This window comes from Mustela nigripes, chromosome 5 (assembly GCF_022355385.1).
Source record: "Mustela nigripes isolate SB6536 chromosome 5, MUSNIG.SB6536, whole genome shotgun sequence".
In the NCBI taxonomy this organism is placed as follows: Eukaryota; Metazoa; Chordata; class Mammalia; order Carnivora; family Mustelidae; genus Mustela; species Mustela nigripes.
Window position 1 is genome coordinate 106,074,097 of NC_081561.1, and position 20,648 is coordinate 106,094,744.

General features: G+C 35.2%; 1 protein-coding gene across 6 annotated transcripts in view; it reads right to left on the reverse strand.

The window, feature by feature from the left end:
- SNX14 (sorting nexin 14) overlaps positions 1 to 20,648 on the reverse strand; it is a 99,931-nt gene that overhangs the window by 65,545 nt on the left and 13,738 nt on the right. For 4 of the 6 annotated variants that reach the window (XM_059401017.1, XM_059401016.1, XM_059401018.1 and 1 more), the window contains exons 2-7: positions 16,600 to 16,720; positions 15,385 to 15,461; positions 15,191 to 15,269; positions 11,255 to 11,298; positions 8,826 to 8,913; positions 4,557 to 4,641 (exon numbers count right to left, since the gene is read on the reverse strand). In XM_059401017.1, coding sequence (XP_059257000.1) covers positions 4,557 to 4,641; positions 8,826 to 8,913; positions 11,255 to 11,298; positions 15,191 to 15,269; positions 15,385 to 15,461; positions 16,600 to 16,720 — 494 coding nt within the window. The remainder of the gene's footprint in view (positions 1 to 4,556; positions 4,642 to 8,825; positions 8,914 to 11,254; positions 11,299 to 15,190; positions 15,270 to 15,384; positions 15,462 to 16,599; positions 16,721 to 20,648) is intronic. The other 2 variants (XM_059401019.1, XM_059401015.1) reach the window with 1 other exon arrangement.

Consider the following 20,648-nt stretch of genomic DNA (forward strand, 5'->3'; position numbering starts at 1 on the left):
ACACACAGAAAACATCTTACATAATCCCTATTCTCAAGAGGCAGATTACAGAGAAAATACTGAAAGAATAAAAGGAACATGAATGAAGAGATGAACCTTTAATTACTTTATGAGTTAAGCACAATTATGGGGCCAAAGAATTTAGAAAACAAATCTATATATTAAAAAAATGAAAATTCTGGGACGCCTGGGTGGCTCAGTTGGTTGGGCAGCTGCCTTCGGCTCAGGTCATGATCCCAGCGTCCTGGGATCGAGTCCCACATCGGGCTCCTTGCTCCACGGGGAGCCTGCTTCTCCCTCTGACTCTGCCTTCCACTCTGTCTGCCTGTGCTCGCTTTCGCTCGCGCTCTATCTCTGATAAATAAATAAATAAATAAATAAATAAATAAATAAAAGAAAATTCAAAAATCTGAAAACCTTCTTTACAAGTCTATCTAATTCACTGTCATAATATTTAGAATACCAAGACCTTCGAATAAAATAAAAGTCCTTCTAATAATCTCGGGCTTTAATTCTATGAATCTCATTACAATGTTATTAATTAATTCGACCTAGCATTTTACCGTGATTTTATAACTGGGAATCATTTTTTGCAAATTGTAGCAAATTAGCAACCCCTCCCTTGTAAAGACTCAACAATTAACTTCAAACTGGTTTGTGTGTGGGTGTACATATATGTATTATATAAATTGATTAATTCAACTAAAAATAAAAAGATGTCTCCTTTTACTCATAGCCTGCATTCAAAGTGTTTGTCCTTTTTTTTTTTTTTTTTTTAAATGAGTGAAGTGATAGAAGTTTATTAAGTGAAGATACCAAAAAAGCATTCAAGAGTGAGAGGAGTCCTGACAGGGTTGCCCTCAAAGTGTTAGTCTTCAGAACAAAGACTATATTAAAAATACTTCTCCCACATAAAAACCTGCCCACAAATATTTACAGCAGCTTTATTCATAACTGCCAAAACTTGGAAGCAAGCAAGATGTCCTTCAATAGGTGAATGGATAAACAAACTGTGGCACATTCATACGTTGGAATATAACTTAGCAGTAAAAAGAAATGAGCTATCAAGCCATGAAGAGACATGGAGAAGCCCTAAATCCATATTTTTAAATAAAAGAAACCAGCCTCAAAAGGCTACAGTATAATTCCAACGTATCACATCTAGAAAAGGCAAAACTGTGCAGTTCAATGGTTGCCAGAGGTTCATGAAGGAAAGAGGTAGAGATGTCTGTGTGAAACATGAGGGATTTTTTTTTAAGATTTTATTTATTTATTTGTCAGAGAGAGAGAGGGAACGCGAGCAGGGGGAGCAGCCAGCAGAGGGGAAGCAGGCTCCCCACTAAGCAAGAAGCCCTATGCCGACTCGGTCCCAGGACCCCAGGATCACAAGCTGAGCTGAAGGCAGATACTTAACCAACTGAGCCACCCAGGCAACCCGAATTAGGGTTTTTTAAGGCAATTTTCAAGGCAGTGAAACTATTCACTGATGGCAGATACATGGCATTATGCATTTGTCAAAACCCACAGAATGTACAATACAAAGAGTAAACCCTAATGAAAACTGTGGACTTTAGTTAACAGTATGTATCAATATTGATGGATCAGTAGTAACAAATGTACCAACTAGTTAAAGATGTTAATGAGGGGGCGCTTGGGTGGCTCAGCCATTAAGCATCTGCCTTCAGCTAGGGGCTAGGGTCATGATCCCAGGGTCCCAAGATAGAGCCTTGTGTCCGGCTTCCTGCTCAGGGGAAGTCTGCTTCTTCCTATCACACTCCCCCTGCTTGTGTTCCCTCTCTCACTGTTTCTCTCTCTGTCAAATAAATAAATAAAACCTTAAAAAAAAAAAAAAAAGATGTTAATGGGGAAAAAAGATATATGGCCACTCTATACTTTCTGCTCAATTTTTTTTATAAACTTAAAACTGCTCTAAGAAATAAAATTTAGGGCACCGGGGTGGCTCAGTGGGTTAAAGCCTCTGCCTTCAACTCAGGATCCTGGGATGGAGTCCCGCATCGGGCTCTCTGCTCAGCAGGGAGCCTGCTTCCCCCCTCTCTATCTCTACCTGCCTCTGCCTACTTGTGATCTCTGTCAAATAAATAAATAAATAAATAAATAAAATCTCTAAAAAATAAAAAAGAAAATAGAAATGTAGGGCACCTCGGTGGCTCAGTCAGTTAAGCGTCTGCCTTCACTCAGTTCATGATCCCAGATTCCTGGGATTGAGCCCCACATCAGCTCCCTGCTCAGCAGAGACCCTGCCTCTCCCGGGCCCTCTGCCTGCTGCTCTGCCTACTTGTGTTCTCTCTCTAGCTCTCTCTGTCAAATAAATAAATAAAATATTTAAAATAAATAAATAATTTTAAAAATAAAGAATAAAATTTATTGAGGCTCCTGGCTGGCTAGTCAGTGGATCATGTGACTCTCGATTTCTAGGTTGTGAGTTTGAGCCCTATGTTTGGTGTAGAGATTTAAAAATAGATCTTTAAAAATAGTAATAATAATATTAGGCTGCCTGCGTAGCTCAGTCAGTTAATGTCTGCCTTTGATTCAGGTAATGATCTAAGGGTCCAGGGATCAAGTCCTGCATTAGGCTCCCTATTCATCAGGGAGCCTGCTTCTCCCTCTACTCCTCACCCCTGCTCATGATCTCTCTCTCACACTGCCTCTCTCTCAAATAAATAAATAAAATCTTTTAAAAATTATAATAATAAATTTACTAATAAAAAAACCCACATCTCCTTTTTTTTTCCTGATAGTCAAGTACCCTTGACCAAATGGCTACAAAACAATTGCTATCTTCTAATTTGTTTTTGCCAGTAACAGCACAATATTTTTAAGTTTATTTTTAATTTAACAAATTATACATATCAAACTTCTACTTTTTATCTCTAAGTAAAGCTATTTTTAGTTGTTATAAGATGAGAACAGAAAAAAATTTTAAATATAACTTGAAATGCTTCTCACAACTGAGGAATTATTTATATCAAAAACAAATAAAGTAATAATTTTATTTATTTTTATTCAACTCTGCCTAGAACATAATTTCCCCAAATGAACTCCTTATATTAACTGATATGATAAGGGAGGGAAAATTACTTCTGTACTCAAAGGGATTTGGGATGTGGGAAGTTAAAAACTATTTAAATAGTTAAAACCACTTCTTTGCTGCAAGACTACGCAGAGATTGGTATTAACTGGGAATTTCCAGAAGGGGAATATAATGTGTAGTAATTACCAGAAAATATGACCATAGGACCAATATGAAAATTTGAAAACTTTCATTTCAAAGAGGTTTCAAAATATGAAACCTCTTCTACACAGTTACTACATGGAGTAGTATGCAGCGTTAACAAAGAATACCAAAAGCACTGGGAAAGCACTCACAAAGAATACCAAATGCAAACATAAGGAAAAATCAGTTTTGCAAAGAACCAAGTATAGAGCACAGAAGTAATTTTTTTTTAAGATTTTATTTATTTGATAGAAAGAGATCACAAGTAGGCAGAGAGGCAGGCAGAGAGAGTGGAGGAAGCAGGCTCTCTGCTGAGCAGAGCGCCTGATGCGGGGCTCCATTCCAGGACACTGAGATCATGACCCTGAACTGAAGGCAGAGGCTTTAACCCACTGAGCCACCCAGGCACCCCGAACATGTAATTTTTTTAAAAAATAAAAATTCTGTTTGCACTAAGAGCAATAAAAGTCCCAAATAAAGATTTCTCTTTTTTTTAATGTTTTTTTTTTAAGATTTTATTTATTTATTTGACAGAGACAGAGATCACAAGTAGGCAGAGAGAGGAAGGAAAGCAGGCTCCCTGCTGAGCAGAGAGCCCAATGTGGAGCTCGATCCCAGGACCCTGAGATCATGACCTGAGCTGAAGACAGAGGCTTTAACCCACTGAGTCACCCAGGTGCCCCCCAAATAAAGATTTCATTCATTCAACGAGAAATGAGAAAATGTTTGCTATGTGAAAATCATGACAGTATAAAAGACCAGGACATTCACAAAAACCTACAAATAGGTGATCCCAGCCAACACATAATACATAGAGACAAGAGTAAATTAAAATATTTGACTAGGAAATACTTAAATATACAATTTAGAGTCTATAATAGAGTCACTAATTTTTTTTTTAGTAGAGAGATAACATGAGAATTGTAGTAGTGTGAAATTAACATGGTAGCAATATATAGGATGGGCTGGAATAGGTCAAAACTGTTGAAATCATTAAGGGAAAGGGGGAAGAGATGTGAGAGATACCTCAGAGGGAGTAATAAAGGCAAGAGACTATCATCCAAAAGAAGATGAAAGTCATCAATATTATATCTAAGAGTTAACTAAGTATATTTTAATGTTCATAGATTTCTGAGTTTTCACAATCACTTATACAATAAACAAAGTACTGAAAAGGATTTTGGGGTGAAGGAATACTTGCACAGCATTTGTGAATATGAGTTAATGCATCAGTAATCACACTTAGGTATTTAAGGTAAAAGTTGGTATATTAAAAAATCACTCAGACGTAGTAGTAGTAGAAGTAGTAGAAAACTATTACCTTTCTGACTGGCTTTAACTATCACTTCTAGATGCTTCATTGCTGCTTTTAATAGTTTCTTGGTTATAATAGATGGAATATCCACCTAGAAAAATTCAACATTAAAATAAAACTTTTTAAAACATTTAATGAGTTACAATGGCAGGAGCACGATATTTAAGATACTGGAACGCATGATCTTAAAAATTAGAGATATTATTTAAAATCTTTCAAAAATGTAATTAAAAGTGCTTTATATTATTGGATCATACTAACTCCAACGTTAGACAGTTTATCACACTAAAGAAAATATACCTTAATATGCATGCATTATCTATACTAAATTTCTCCACAAAATAGTACCTTTACTCTTGATTTCTTTTTTTTTTAAAAGATTTTATTTATTTATTTGACAGAGAGAGATCACAGTAGACAGAGAGGCAGGCAGAGAGAGAGAGAGAGGGAAGCAGGCTCCCTGCCGAGCAGAGAGCCCGATGCGGGACTCGATCCCAGGACCCCGAGATCATGACCTGAGCCAAAGGCAGCGGCTCAATCCACTGAGCCACCCAGGCGCCCCTACTCTTGATTTCTTTAATGTGTTTCTTTTAAATACACTGAAAGAAAAATCTCAAGTAACGTATCATCCCTTTGGGGCCATAAGTTTCTGTTTATTAAGGTTACTTAAAAATGAAGAATTTTTTATTCAGCTTACAAGATAAATCTTGATTTTAAGCTATATAGACGCATTCTATTTTGGAATAATATTGTATTTCATGATTCCCCACAGACATTTTTCACCTTGAAGGCTGGAAACTGTAGTGACTATGATAGGTTAGTGATAGAGGACTGAAGACCTATATGTACACACATAAGGGAGACAAAAAATAACTAAAATTGAATTGCAAATGAAATGAATCACCAAAAAGTATGTTCAGTGGACTTCAACCACAAAACTCAACACATTTTCCCTTTATCAAAGACATGAAAAAATTGCATCATAGCAAAGTTTTGTGGCAACGTTTCAATTATTTTTAAATTCCATATTAAGCAAGTGGTGGGGAATCAGAGGCTTTTTTACTAAGTGTGATGGATCATAAACCCCCAATTTTTAGTGATTTACCAGTAAAACCCAGAGCAGTTTACAGATATCTTTTAGCTATATAAGATCACACATATTCAATAAGAGAGAATATTTTTGTTGATAATATAATTTGTTGCAAAATAATATTACTCTTCATTTCTCTCTGGCTTCTCGTCCTCAGTGACTATAGGTTGCTGTAATATTTATCAAATAAATAGGATGTTTTCATTTTCAAATGTTTTATAAAATCTTGGAGAACACTTGCAAAAATTTTCCTTTTCTAAGATCCATTTTAGAGACCCCAGGTCAGATTCAAAATGGTAAAATAATGGGCTCACCACTAAACTTGAAAAAAAACAAACATGTACTTTGTTTTCATTATTCCCAAACTGCCAATTTACATTATTTAGGCAATGCTATCAGGGACAGAACACTGTACTAAGAATAAGATGACCAGGCACAATTGTTGGCCCATTAACTCTACTTCTAACACTTTGACAAAGGTACTTCCTATAAAATGGGTATGATAATGACCCACTTATCTGCTGGGACAGTTATGCAGATAAAATGAAAAGAAAGGACAGAAAGCTTAACCATCCAGAAAACAGAAGAAAATATTTGCAAATCATATGTATGAACTCTTACAACTCAATAATACATAGACAACCCAGTGAAAAAATAGGCAAATAATTTGAATTGACATTACTCCTAAAAAAAAAAAAAATACAATTAGCCAATAAGCAAATGAAAAGATGTTCAATGTCATAAGTGATCAAGGGAATGCAAATCAAAGCCAAAATGATACCACTTCATAACCATTAGGTGTGGTTAGAGTAAGAAAATGAGATGATACTAGTTCTGGCAAGGATATAGAAAAATCAGAACCCTCAAATACTACTGGTGGGAATATAAAATGGCAGCCACTTTGGAAAAGAGTCTGGCACTTAATCAAAAACTTAAACAGGGGATGCCTGGGTGGCTCAGTTGGTTAAGCAGCTGCCTTCGGCTCAGGTCATGATCCCAGCGTCCTGGGATCGAGTCCCACATCGGGCTCCTTGCTCAGCAGGGAGCCTGCTTCTCCCTCTGCCTCTGCCAACCATTCTGTCTGCCTGTGCTCGCTCTCTCCCCCTCTCTCTCTCTGATAAATAAATAAAATCTTTAAAAAAAAAAAATACTTAAACAGACTTACCATTTGATTCAACAATTATACTCCTAGGTATATACCCAAGAAAAGTGAAAACACATATCCCTATAACCATCAAAAACACCTGCACACAAATGCTATGGCAGGATTATCCGTAACAGCCAAAAAGTGGAAATAATCCAAATGTCTATCAACTGATGGATAAATAAACAAAATGTGGCATATCCACACAATAGACTATTATTCAGACATGAAAGAAGTACTAATACATGCTACAACATAACATGGATGAACTTTGGAAACATTATGCCAAGTCAAAAATAACCAATGAGAACAGGCCACATATTACATGATTCCATTTATATGAAATATCCAGAATAAACAAATCTATAGAGACAGAGAGTAGATGGGCTAGTGACTAGATCTAAGAGCATGAGAGAATAGGATTTATGGCTAAAGGGTATGAGGTCTCTTTTTGAGTGATAAAAATGTTATAAAATTGTGGTAATGATTGTGTAAATCCAGGAATATGCTAAAAACCACTGAATCATACATTTCAAATAGGTGAACTGTCTGGTATACAAAGTAGACCTCAATAAAGCTGCTACCAAAAAATACATATAATGCAATCCAAGTATGAAGTACTTTGATTTTAAAATCACTAGGCTATCACAAAGCCTAACAGAGCAGAACTATTCTACTAAGTAATACCTATAGATAACTTTATTGTAATGAGTTAGCTTTTTGATCAATTTTATTTGACTTCCTCTAAGTTGTAATTTAAGTGGCTTATCATCAACGAATTGATATTTTTTACCGAATCTTTTATTCCAATTTTAAAGTCTATACAGCTGCCTTAGACTTTTATTAAACAATATGATTAATTTTATCCACTTTTTTCAATTTACAAAATAGTAAAACGCTCATACAAAAAAAAAAAGGTGAACAGAAAGAAATGCCCAGAAAGAACCAAAAATCAGCATCAACCCACCATAATAGTAAATTAACAGTGATAAGGTTATATGTCCTTAATATACATAATAATAAGCTTTAATATGTGATCTTTGTTTTCAATGTGGAAAAATACTACATATATTCTTTTCCAAACTTTTCCACTTGATTATATAAGAAAAATAATTTCTCATGTAAATAAGTACTATTCTATAAAATGATTTTTCATGGCTACACAGAATTCTATAATTGGCATGTACTATATTTTAATGGACAATCTTATCATTAGACATCAGCTTTTTTTAAGTTTTCCTTATTATAAATTATACCACAATGAATCTTTGAGCATACATTTTTATATACATTTCTGATTATTTCTTCAAAACATATTAACAAAAACAAAATTAAATTTGGCAGTATAGACATTTTTAAGTCTTTTAATAGAGATTATCAAACTGCCTTCCAGTTTAAGAATTACACCAATTTGGATTTGTACTTGCTTTGCCTCTTTCCCCACAATCACCATTACTAGACATTATCATTCTTTATCGTTCCCAATCCAACAGGCAAGAGAGTAGCATCTCATCAAAAAACGATATTTATTTGAAGTAGACAACATATTTTCAGCATTTATTGGTCATTTTTCTATTTTTCTTTTGTGAACTGCTTATTCATATTTTTTCCCTATCTTTTCTATAGTGGTTGACTATATTAATTTCTCAAAAAAATATAGAAACATTTAGCAAGATTTATCTTTATTTACTAATTATAGATATATACCAATTCTATCAAACTGACAAGGCAATATACAAGCATGTCTATCTACAGCCAACACACTGTGACTATATATAGATAAAGACCAAAACATAAACATAATATGGCTTAAATTTCTTTTTAAAAAGTAGATCATAATCATCACCATTTACTCAGTAAATTCATCTAACAGGAACATGACTTTTTTTCCTATAGCTGTCTTATTTCTAATTACCACAAGCCAAGATACCTAAGCATTAAAGAAAGTAAAATTTATCAGGATAGAGTAAACTAAGATTTTTAAAAATCTCTAGTAATAATAAAACCTCCAATTCCCAAATTTCTCATTATAAATATTTACCTTGTGAATCCTTCGAATTAAGACAGATGCAAAAAACCGTAATGTAATTCTTAGTTCATCAACAAAGGACTCATCATCTGTTACATCCCTTCAATTAAGGAGAAAAGCAAGCATTTAAAAGCTCAGAGAAACACATAGCTACTCCTTCTAGAAACCAAGTAAAGTTTAGAACTTCCTCTTTTTTTCCATTTATGTTTTCTTTGCTTTTTTAATAATATGTTACATTACAGAATAAAAAATAAAAATGTACAAAGAAAAAATAGACATCTCCCATAATTCTAGTACCAAGACATAATCATTATTAACTAAATTGTAGTATATATTTCCCTGTAGACAACTACATGTACAAAGTCATATTTTTACAATACTCCAAACGTTTTCTAAGCATTCTCAAAGTAATTTATAAGAAATAAAACAATAATTTTGGAGGAGTAACAGAATTAATACAAAATGTTTAATTAGTTTAAAATATTTATTGTTAATAATATAAACTAATTCTAAAAGGTAAAAAAAAATGTGTTCTATTTGAGAAAGAAAATTAACTGAAATGCAAACTTTTTTTACATTTTTTTAAATTTTTTATTTTTTATAAACATATATTTTTATCCCCAGGGGTACAGGTCTGTGAATCACCAGGTTTACATACTTCACAGCACTCACCATAGCACATACCCTCCCCAGTGTCCATAACCCCACCCCTCTTTCCCAAACCCCCTCCCCCCAGCAACCCTCACTTTGTTTTGTGAGATTAAGAGTCATTTATGGTTTGTCTCCCTCCCAATCCCATCTTGTTTCATTTATTCTTCTCTTACCCCCTTAACCCCACAGAAATTTTGACAACCTTTATCTGAGGAACTACTTTTCATTTTCCTGAAGCCATGAGGTGGTCCCTAAAAGAATTAGGACACTTCCCCACTCAAAGCAAGCAAGAAAGGTATATATAATGGTATTATCCTCAACTTGAAGATGGTGCTATTGAGTCCCTTGGCAGAATAACAAAGATAATTGTATTAATCAAGCCTTCCACTATTAACCCCAGGGAAGTGACTATTCCAGCATCAATAACTACACTGAGGAGAAAATACATACCTTACCATTTAAAAATACAGCCAGCTCTTATGAAGAGTCAGGACATGGGTGGGGGTGGGGAGAGTCTTCACAAGGATTCATTTTACAAAAAGACTTACTAACAGCTTTACTTAAGTGGCAAATGCCACTATATTTAAGTGAAATCCAACATAAAAATATTAATTTTCATAGCTTTTCAGGAAAATATAATAAACTGGATATTAAGTTTAATACTAGAGAGCATCTTGCCTACTAGCATTTTTTAATGTGAAAATTCAAAATATATAAAATTAGGATAGATGCCTTTAAATATTACATCTATAGGTCATATAGGTATAAGTGTTCAATTATGTAACTAAATACATGATACTTTTTTAAGACAACATTTATTTATTTAATATATATTATGAATTTCTGATTCTCAAATTAGATTAATTTTTCAGATCTAAACAATTTTCTATATCCTTCAAGGCACAGGGCACTTGTATGTCCAATAGAAGATACTAAAAACAAGTTACTTTGGAAAAATCATTAATATTTTAGGAAAATTCTATTAAAATTATCTTTCAATTTACTGAATATCTGAATATATACTTTTCCTCTAAATGTACAATTATTTTAAATGTAAAAAGTGCATATAAACTATTAAATCGGGGCACCTGGGTGCCTCAGCCCCCTGGGCACCTGCCTTAGGCTTGGGACATGTATCTCAAGGTCCTGGGATGGAGGCCCCACACTGGGCTCCCTACTCAGTGAGGAGTCTGCTTCTCTGTATTCCTTTGTCCCTCTCCTCCCATTCCCCACTTGTGCTCTCTGCTCTCTCTCTCAAATAAATGAATGAAATCTTTAAAAAAGAAAAAAACAAAAAAACAAAAAAAAAAACAAAGAACCATGAAGTGCTTCCCAAATCACTTAAGAATATAAAATAAAATAAAATAAAAATCAGGTCACTCCATTTAGGAGTGATGAGGAATTCTCTAAGCTGATTTTCTTTCAAAAAGCAGCCAAGGTTTTTTTCTTCTTTGCTATCACTAAACTGTTAACTGATTACGTACATCTATGGTTCTTACTAGGGCCAATCATGACTCCCAGGTAACATATGGCAATCTCTGAAGATATTTTTGGCGGTCACAAGTAAAAAGATGAGGGGCTGCTACTAGTATCTCATGCAAAAAGGCCAGCAATTCTGCTAAATATCCCACAATGCACAGGACAGCCCCCCACAACAAAGAATTATTTGGCCTAAAATGTCAATAGTGTCAAAGCTGAGAAATCCTGGCCTACACTGGTAACGCTTCATTAGCACACTTAATCGTATTCACTAAAAAAAAAAAAAAAAAGGTCTTACAGAGAGAACTTACCTGTACCATGGATAAACAAAGTTTTCCAACACTAATTCAAGAACCTGCATAAAAATTAGTTTTTAAAGAAAAATCAAATTAATTAACTAATTCTAGGAAAATAAACCATATGACCAAATAATGTATATTACCAAAAATCAATTTTATTATCCCAAATATTGACATCTAGTATCATACTTTCACATGACATATACTGTCAACCTTACATGGTTAATTGCGATGATCAAACAGAACATATGGGAAAATACTTTGAAAACCATGAAACTCCATAAAAAGAAATAATACTATTAGAATGAAACACACATTTCTAAACATTCCCACAATTAAAAAAACAACAACAAACTTAAATTGTTCCTGACTCTGAAGCTTCACTGAACTGAAAGTTCTATGGAAAGAAGGAAAATAATAGGTTAGTCTTATGAATTCCTGACTCTCTCTATAAGTCAGTATTCCCAGAATAAAATGAAGAAACAAGTAGGTCAGACTTACATAAGGGGTCAAAATTAGCCATCAAATTGCTTCTAAAGGGAGAATAGTGACTAAAAAGGAGTATGAGGGGGACTTCTGGGGTACTAATAATGTTTTGTTTCCTGATCTGGGTGTGATATGTTTACTTTTGTGAAAATTTTAGCTGTAAATTAAAAATCAGCATATAAGTTATAAATGAAAAAGTAACAAAACAAAAGAAATCTGGGTGTTAAAATTTCCATTTCTTAACTCTCGGTGCAGTATTATGTTAATTTTTGAAAAGACTTGCAACAGTGGGCAGTGACTTTCTAAAGCAGTTGGGAGGTTATCTAACAAAGGTATCTAACAAAGGACTGTAGGCTTGTATTCCTTCTCTGGCAGCAGCAAAGAAGGTTGTAGATTCTTAAAATATTAAGGCAAGATTTGATTTTGTATTAAAAAAACTAAGCATTTAGTGATACCAGTTGGGAAAGTAAGACACATAGAAACGGAGATATGACACAAAAAGGACACCAGAAAATTTGCTATTAAATACTTGGTCTTGGGCGCCTGGGTGGCTCAGTGGGTGAAGCCACTGCCTTCGGCTCAGGTCATGATCCCAGAGTCCTGGGATTGAGTCCTGCATTGGGCTCTCTGCTCAGTGGGGAGCCTGCTTCCTCCTCTCTCTCTCTGCCTGCCTCTCTGCCTACTTGTGATCTCTGTCTGTCAAATAAATAAATTCTTAAAAAAAAAAAAATACTTGGTCTTACTTTAACCCCCACATCCAATCACCAAATATTATTGATTTTACAACCTACATAGCTCTTTTCCATAGCTCCACTGTTCAGTCCTCATCTTCTCAACCTTATATTGTAGCAAGAGCGTCTCCCTCCTTCCAAGCTAGCTCCATCCTCCACAGAGCTGCCAACGTAATTTAAAACATGTATCTGAACAACTCAATCCCATGCATAAAACCCTCAATTTATCAAACCATAACATAGCAAAGAAAAGTGGAGCTGCACTGATTTTAAAGGCGAGGGAGAAAGTTTCCTGCTAGTAGCTGTGACCATTTACTTCCTTTTCACTTCTCATTGTATCTTCTGAGTCACATCTGAAAACTCCAGTTACACACTTCAAAAGTCAGTGACTTCTATGATCAATTAAACTCCTCAGCAAGGCCCTTTAAATCTTTCAACGATCAGATTTCTAAAGACCCATATAAAAACTGTCTAAGAACTAAGCCAGACCCAGGTTTTAGAGTAAGTTCTACTACGAGCCAGGGATGAACTTGAGAAAATTAAAACCCTCTAAAGCCCAGTTTTGTAAAATCAATAATAGCACCTACTTTATAGGTTGTATGATTTCAAGAAATAACTTAATTAGTACAGTGCCCAATATTCAGCAAGTAATCAATAAAATATTAGCTACCAGAATACAGTGTCTCCATGCCCACATCCTTTCTCACATTTGGCCCTTCATCTTACTGAACACCTTATTCAAAGCTTCCCTTTCCTTTCAAAAGCTCTTCCCAAACCCTGATATACCCTTTCCCACATTATCAGTCTGGCAAACTTCTAGTCATATTTTCTGACTGCCCCTCTCAATAGTTAGGCATTTCCTCCTCTGTATTAATAATATACATTGTACATTTCTTCCACTATTGCCAGTATTCACATTACATTGTATTCAACTGTTTATATGTCTACCTCACCTCCTAGACTCAAGTTCCTAGAAAAAAGGAACCATATCTTATTTCTCCTTTTATTCCTGGGGATAGTCCAGTTCCTGCTTATAGTAAGATCTCAAAACATGTTTTTAAATGTTGAGCTAGTATTTACTGAAAACCAGTATGTGCCAGGCAGTAGGCCAAGTGCTTCATATAAGTTTGTTCTTTCTTTCTTTCTTTCTTTCTTTCTTTCAAAATGAATGAAGTGAGGCACCTCAGTGGCTCAGTGGGTTAAAGCCTCTGCCTTCGGCTCAGGTCATGATCCCAGGCTCCTGGGATCAAGTCCCACATCGGGCTCGCTGCTCAGCAGGGAGCCTGCTTCCTCCTCTCTCTCTCTCTGCCTGCCTCTGCCTATTTTTGATCTCTGTCAAATACATAAATAAAATCTTTTTTATAAATAAATAAATAAATATTTTTTTTTTAAAGGAAATTAATGAAGTGTCAAAGACCCACAAATAATACTCTTGCTAGAGGTCTTAATTTCAACAGACCTCAAATCAGCACTCTGTAATAGAAATGTAATGTGAGCCACATATGTAATCTTTTATTTTCTAGTAGCTACATTTTTAAAAAGTAATAAGAAAACAGGTAAAATAATTTTATGATATATTTTAATTCAATATATCCAGAATATCATTTCAACATGTAATCAATAAAATGTATTATAGGATATTTTACATTCTTTTTTTCTTACTAAATCCTCAAAACCACAACTCAATTTGTGATACATTTCCAAGTGTTTATGAACACAGCAGCTAGGGGCTACCATATTAGATAGCAAAGTCTTAAATCAAGGAATCCTTAAGTTGAAAATGAAAAAGAAAAAAGAAGAAATTAGAAAAAAAAGAAGTGCCAAGGGGCACCTGGGTGGCTCAGTGGGTTAAGACTCTGCCTTCTGCTCAGGTCATGATCTCAGGGTCCTGGGATCAAGCCCCGCATCAGGCTTTCTGCTCAGCGGGAAGCCTGCTCCCCGCCCCCGCCTGCCCCTCTGCCTACTTGTGATCTGTCAAATAATAAAGTCTTCTAAAAAAAAAAAAAAAAAAAAAAAGCCAAGAATTTTGGCATTTATGCAGCATGCTTTTAGCCAAGGATACAAATTAGGAAAAAAAAGATAATTAAGCAGGATTCAGATGCCTAATGCTATTCTTTAATTAATTAGCATTCAATTTAATTCAATATATGTTTATCAACTACTAACAACATATCTGGCACTATACTTGGTGCTGGGAACAACTCAGACCCATTTACTGCCTTCAAGGACTTAACTCCTTTCTTAGATCAATGGGGAAAACAAGTTTCTAAAAGAAATAACAAAATATATGTTACCAAAAAAGTATATATAAAATGTCACTGTAACAAAGATAAGGGTGAATGCTTTCTATTCCTACACTAGGGGGAAACAGTGAAAAGTCTCCCATTCTCTGCTCTACCCTTTAGCAAGTGTCAAAACTGGGATAATTCAATAGGACATACTTGCTCTGTCTAGCTCAGGTATTACCCTACCATAAAGATGACTACTGTTATAAGAATTAAGCAATATCTAGGTAAAACAGTGTCGTCTTTGGCTAAAATATCCATTTAAATTAGACACAGGATCCAAAGACTTCTATTTTATCACCTGAGTCGCATATTTCATAATAATCAACTACCTAGTTAAGAATTCATTAGGTGGCATATATTAAGATGTTCCACAATTAAATTTCCATTAGTGTTTAATATATACTCTGCTTGGGCATATTTGGCAGTGTTATTAAATTAATTACCTCTGAGAGAGATGCATCAACCTTGGAAGAAATTTTCAGATCTAGCCACGGCTGGTAGTTTTCAAGTAGTAAGGAAGGCCTAAAGAAAATCATACAATTAAATTGCCTAAAATCCAAAATGTAATTGGAAAGATCAACAAATAAAAAATGTTTAACTAAAAAAAAAAAAAAAAAAAAAAAAATGTTTAACTTACCTATGTCGTTTACATTTCACTTTACCACAAACAGCACAGCTACGACCTTGAGGAAATAATTCTTGAAGTCCCAACTGCTAAAAAAGGGAAATGAGGAAGGGGAGAGATTTGTCTTAGTTCACATACAATCTTTACTAAAGAGAATCAACTTCGAAAGTTTATTAATCAGTGTATAAATTGAAAGAATATTTTTTTAATTATTATTAGTCTGCCATAACACTGAAACCGTTCTTTGTAATAACTACTACTGGCTAAACTAAACTGCCAAATAAGAGAGAAAAAAATACCTGATAAAATGCAATTCTTAAGCCAAATTTCTAAGCATATAATTAAGGTCAGTTTTTATGCTTACTTATTTTTTAAAAAATTCAATCTATATTTGGAAATGATATTCTACTTCAGAGATGTAAGAAAAAACTATTTTCTATTTCCCCAAAATGTTAACTTCAATGAAAGGAAAGATATGTGACTAGTCATGTTTCTGACCGAATATGTGGCACCACTTTCCTCTGTACTTTTTCTGAATACAAGTACCAACAAACCTAAAAAGGGACTGTATCAATTCAAAGAATTATTAAGCAAGACTTCAAGATATCTACACACTAGTGACTTTGCCTACTAGACACAGATTCAGTACACCACCACCCTAATGAAATTTTAAATATACAAATTATTTTGGTTAAGCAAACTACCTGATTATTTGTCTCTTGAAGACATTTAGGAAATTAACAGCGTGGGATAAGTTAATTCAGAGTTCCCTGTGTCTGTGTCTCAGAATCACCTAGAAAGCTCTTAACAAGTACTGATTACAAGGCCCTAACCAAGAACTATTCTATCAAAATCTGATTAGAGCGCCTAGGAATCTTTTTTTTTTTTAAGATTCCCGAGGTGATTCTATTGTACAACTAACTTTGGGAACGTGTTTTAATTTACTGTCCTCATAGTTAATATGTAGTTAGAGGACACTCTATAATTATGGATTCCAACTTTCTGAGAAGTTTGTATTTTCTTTTTATAGCTCATTGTAGAGCTGTATACCTTAAAAATATACACACACATAAATTTCATTTCTAATTATGTTCTGATGTCTTCCATTATTAAATAATACCAGATGGATTTTTTTTTAAATCACTGCTTTAACATGCTTTCAGTAATAATATCAAACAGCACAGGTAATACATACTACTCTTAAAAATAAGAACACATAAATTTTACCTTGGGTTTGTATTTTATTGTGAAGAATATATTTGGTAAGAGAGAATCTGGTCCCAAAGAGCAATAAAATGTAACAACTCCAGCAACAAATGACCAGAAGATCATTAAAACATGAAGATACCTTAAAATAAATGAAAATAATTATTATAACAAAAAAAAGGTATAAAACTTAAGTTGTCCCCTCATTGATTTGACAAGTATTTATTAAGCACCTACCATATCAGACTGAAGACAGATCTCATGATACCTGTGATGTATTTATTTAATTATAAGGATCACAGAATGCATGTTATCAAATGTACATTTCACTTAAAGTGTAAGAAAGTATAAATTCTCAATATTTTATAATTTGGTACCTAGGTTGTTATGTTTGACTAGCTATACTACAGTGCTCCAAATACCTTCCAATGATACGGTAGTATTCATCAAAATTCTGATTACCTTTCATTAAATAAAAAAAACCTAATACTGAGTGTCCATTATTTTGTGCCACCCAGTAACAGGCTGTAGGGATACAGTCAGGAACAGCACTGCCATGATTTCTATATGCATGGAAAACATTGTCTGATAGGTAAGTAAATGAGTACAATACAGTGTGAGCATGTATACTATATTAAGACAGAGAAAGCAATATATGACGAGGGAACACCTCAGGCAGAATATACAACCCAAATTTAAAAGGAAAGAAAATCCTTTTTCAAAGAAAGCAACTCTATAGAAAAACTTAAAAGAATAAGTAGGAGAAATCCAACAGAAGAGAATGGGGTAGAGAAATGAGGGACTAGGGAAGAGGCAGAGGAATTCAAACTTGGGAAAACTACACCAACTAAGATCTGAGCACAGCTTGAAGGAAGAACTGGCTTTAAGATGAAGCTTTAAAAAAAAAAAAAAAAAACCCACAGGCAGAAGTGAGATAATATGGTGTCATAAAATAAGTCATGTTAACATGTCTCAATACAGGCAGTCCTCATATTGCACAGTCCTGATAAGCATAAATTTCCATTACCATGATTTTGTAAAACACCAATCCCCAACAACACAGTTCAAATTCCAATTACCACATTATGTTTATTAATTGGTAATTATATAAAGCACAAACTTTGGTGCTAGTTCTTCCATTCACAAATCACTATATAGTTAGAAGAGAATGAAGCCAGTCCACAGAAAGAGAAAAAACGAAGTGAAAAACTTATCGGTTGTATTTTAAATCCAGGTTCTACCGGTCTCTGAGGCCTAGCTACACTCCTGTTCCTTCTGCACTTAAATAAACTTCCAATGATTCCACTCTTTGCCAATATAGTGTGAGTTTAGTTTCTGTCATCTACCACTTAAAGTCTTGAGTAATACCCTGAAGGCAATGAAGAATTTTTAAGATTTTAGGAATTTTAGAAGTTTTAAGGAGAGTAGTATTGCTAGACTTTATAATCAAAGGACCACTCGGGTCACAATATGGAGAATAGCCTAAACTGGAAACATGCAGGCTAATTAGAAAGCTGAAAAAAATCTACAGGAGTCAAAGATCGCTTATATAGAGAAGAGACTTAGAGATAAAAAAGCTGATAATCTTGAAAATATTTAGGAGGAAGAATTAAGAGGGCTAAGTTGTTGATTAATGTGAGCAGAAGGGATAAAAAATCACTTCTCTTTGGACACGCTAAATTTCAAGTATCTTAAAACATGGCATGCAGCGGGGGCACCTGGGTAGGTCACTTGGTTGAGCATCTGACTCCTGATTTCAGCTCAGGTCATGGTCGCAGGGTCCTGGGACTGAGCCCAGGATCTTCACTCAGTGTCTGCTGAGACTCTCTCCCTCCCTCTCCTTCTGCCCATTCTCACACTCACTCCTCTCTCTAAAATAAATAAATCTTAATAAAAACAACAGAGCAAGTAGAAAAATTTCATGAGCAGTTAAATATTGGGTAATTTAAATCTCTGCAGAGAATATGAGGTAAGGAAAAAAAACTGGGAGATTATCACATAAAGATCATTGAAATCATGGGAATAAATGAAGTGACCAGGGAGGAGCTGTAGAATGACAAAAAAGAGAGACATTTAGGAAATCAGCAGAGCAAGAGAACTCTAGTAATTAGAAGAGCTGGGGGGTAGGGGAACCAAAAAAACAAGAATCAAGTCTTAGGGGAAGGGTGCCTGGGTGACTTAGATGGTTAAACATCTGCCTTCAGCTCAGGTCATGATCCCAGGGTCTTGGGATAGAGCCCCGCATCAGACTCCCTGCTCAGTGGAGAGTTGGCTTCCCCCTCTCCCTCTGCCCATGCGAAACCCCCACCCCTCCATGTGCACACTGGCTCTCTATCTCAAATAAATAAATAAAATTACAAAGAAAAAGAATCAAGTCATAAAGGCTGTCAAGGTAAAAAAAAATTCAACAAGGATGAAGTAGTTAACATGATCAAATTATTTTTAAATTTAAGTGAGAGAATGAGAAGTTTTAGCAACAACAACAAAAAAAAGGCACTGATGAACTGGCAAAAGCAGTTTTAGTAGAATGCCAATGGAATGCAGTGGATTTATGAAGAGTGAAAATAAAAAAAGTGAAATTGGGGGAAGCCTAGGTGGCTCAGTCAGTTAAGCATCTGACTCTTGGTTTCAGCTCATGTCATGGTCTCAGGGTCATGAAATCCAGCCCCGTGTCAGGCCTTTGCACTCAGCAGGGAGTCTGCCTGAGATTCTCTTTCCCTCTCTCTGCCCCTCCCCCACTAAAAGAAGTAAATTGGTAATATGGATAATTCTCTCTTTAAAGGAACAACAGGCTAAGGTGGTGGCTGGAGGGAGATAAAGACAAAAAATGTTTAGTAAAACCTAATCATATTTAAATATTGACAGCACAGAAGGAGATAAGAGAAAAAGACATAGGAGAGAAGAGCTAAGTTGAGTTAATAATGTCCTAGAGAAGTTAGCAATAGTTGGGTTTCAAAGCCTAAAAGGAGAAATAAGAGCCAGAGATATCTCTTTCCAAATACCAGAGAAAAAGAATACATGGATGAGAATGCACTTAAGCTGTAGACTCAGTAGTGAGGATGAAAAGCAATATGATGTCCTTTATGTAAAATGGGAGATGCTGAAAGAGAAAGGCAAAAGCAATAAGATCAGAAGTTCTAGCAGACTGGGCAAGTTCTGAAAGAGCCACTGGGCACATGCAATGAGAAGGCTATTTTGAGGAACTGCTGGGAAGTTAGATTTACAGGTTTGGGATTTTCTCTAGCAGCATTCAGTAACCAAGATATAAACACTGAAAAACCAAGCAGCATCACTGATCCAAGATTTCAATTTTGTCAGGTTAGTGCGACAGAAAGGAGTTAAGGATACTGGCAACAGAGTAGCTGAAGTGATGGACCGTGGATTCTAAGCTAGACCAACTCTAAACTGCATAGGTAAGTGACAACAGAAGAGAAGAAATAGAAAGCAAAGGAGTCAGGAGACTGAGAAGTCAAGGAGCAGGTACGGTGTTATTGAATGAATGAAAGAAGCTGATGGTCGGCAAGTAAGATACTTGCTTTCTAAGATCAGAGGTAGAGCTCTTTCTGGTGATTAACAAGGGCCACCATATGTTGACCCAAGTGGGAGGCTAAAGAGGAATCACACAAGCACTGAAGTCACCTACAATGGCGACAGGATTTAAAACGGAGAGGAAGGCTATAAACCATAAAACAAAGTCAGCTATAAACGAGCACAAATAATCTGGAGAGTGATATCAATGAGAAAACAGACAAATGGCATATGTTCCAAAGGAGTAAGAGACTTCTGCTTCCTTGACAGAATGACTGGTACTAGACTTGCCTTCCCACCATAAACAACTATAAAACAGGACAAAACATACACAGTGGGATGTTTGGGTGGCTCAGCCCATTAAGCGGCTGCCTTTGGCTCAGGTCATGATCCTAAGGTCCTGACATCGAGTCCAGCATTGGGCTCCTTGCTCAGTGGGGAGCCTGGTTCTCCCTCTGCCTGCTGTTCCCCTGCTTGTGCTCACACTCTTTCTGATTAAAAAAAAATACACACACACACACACACACACACATATACATATA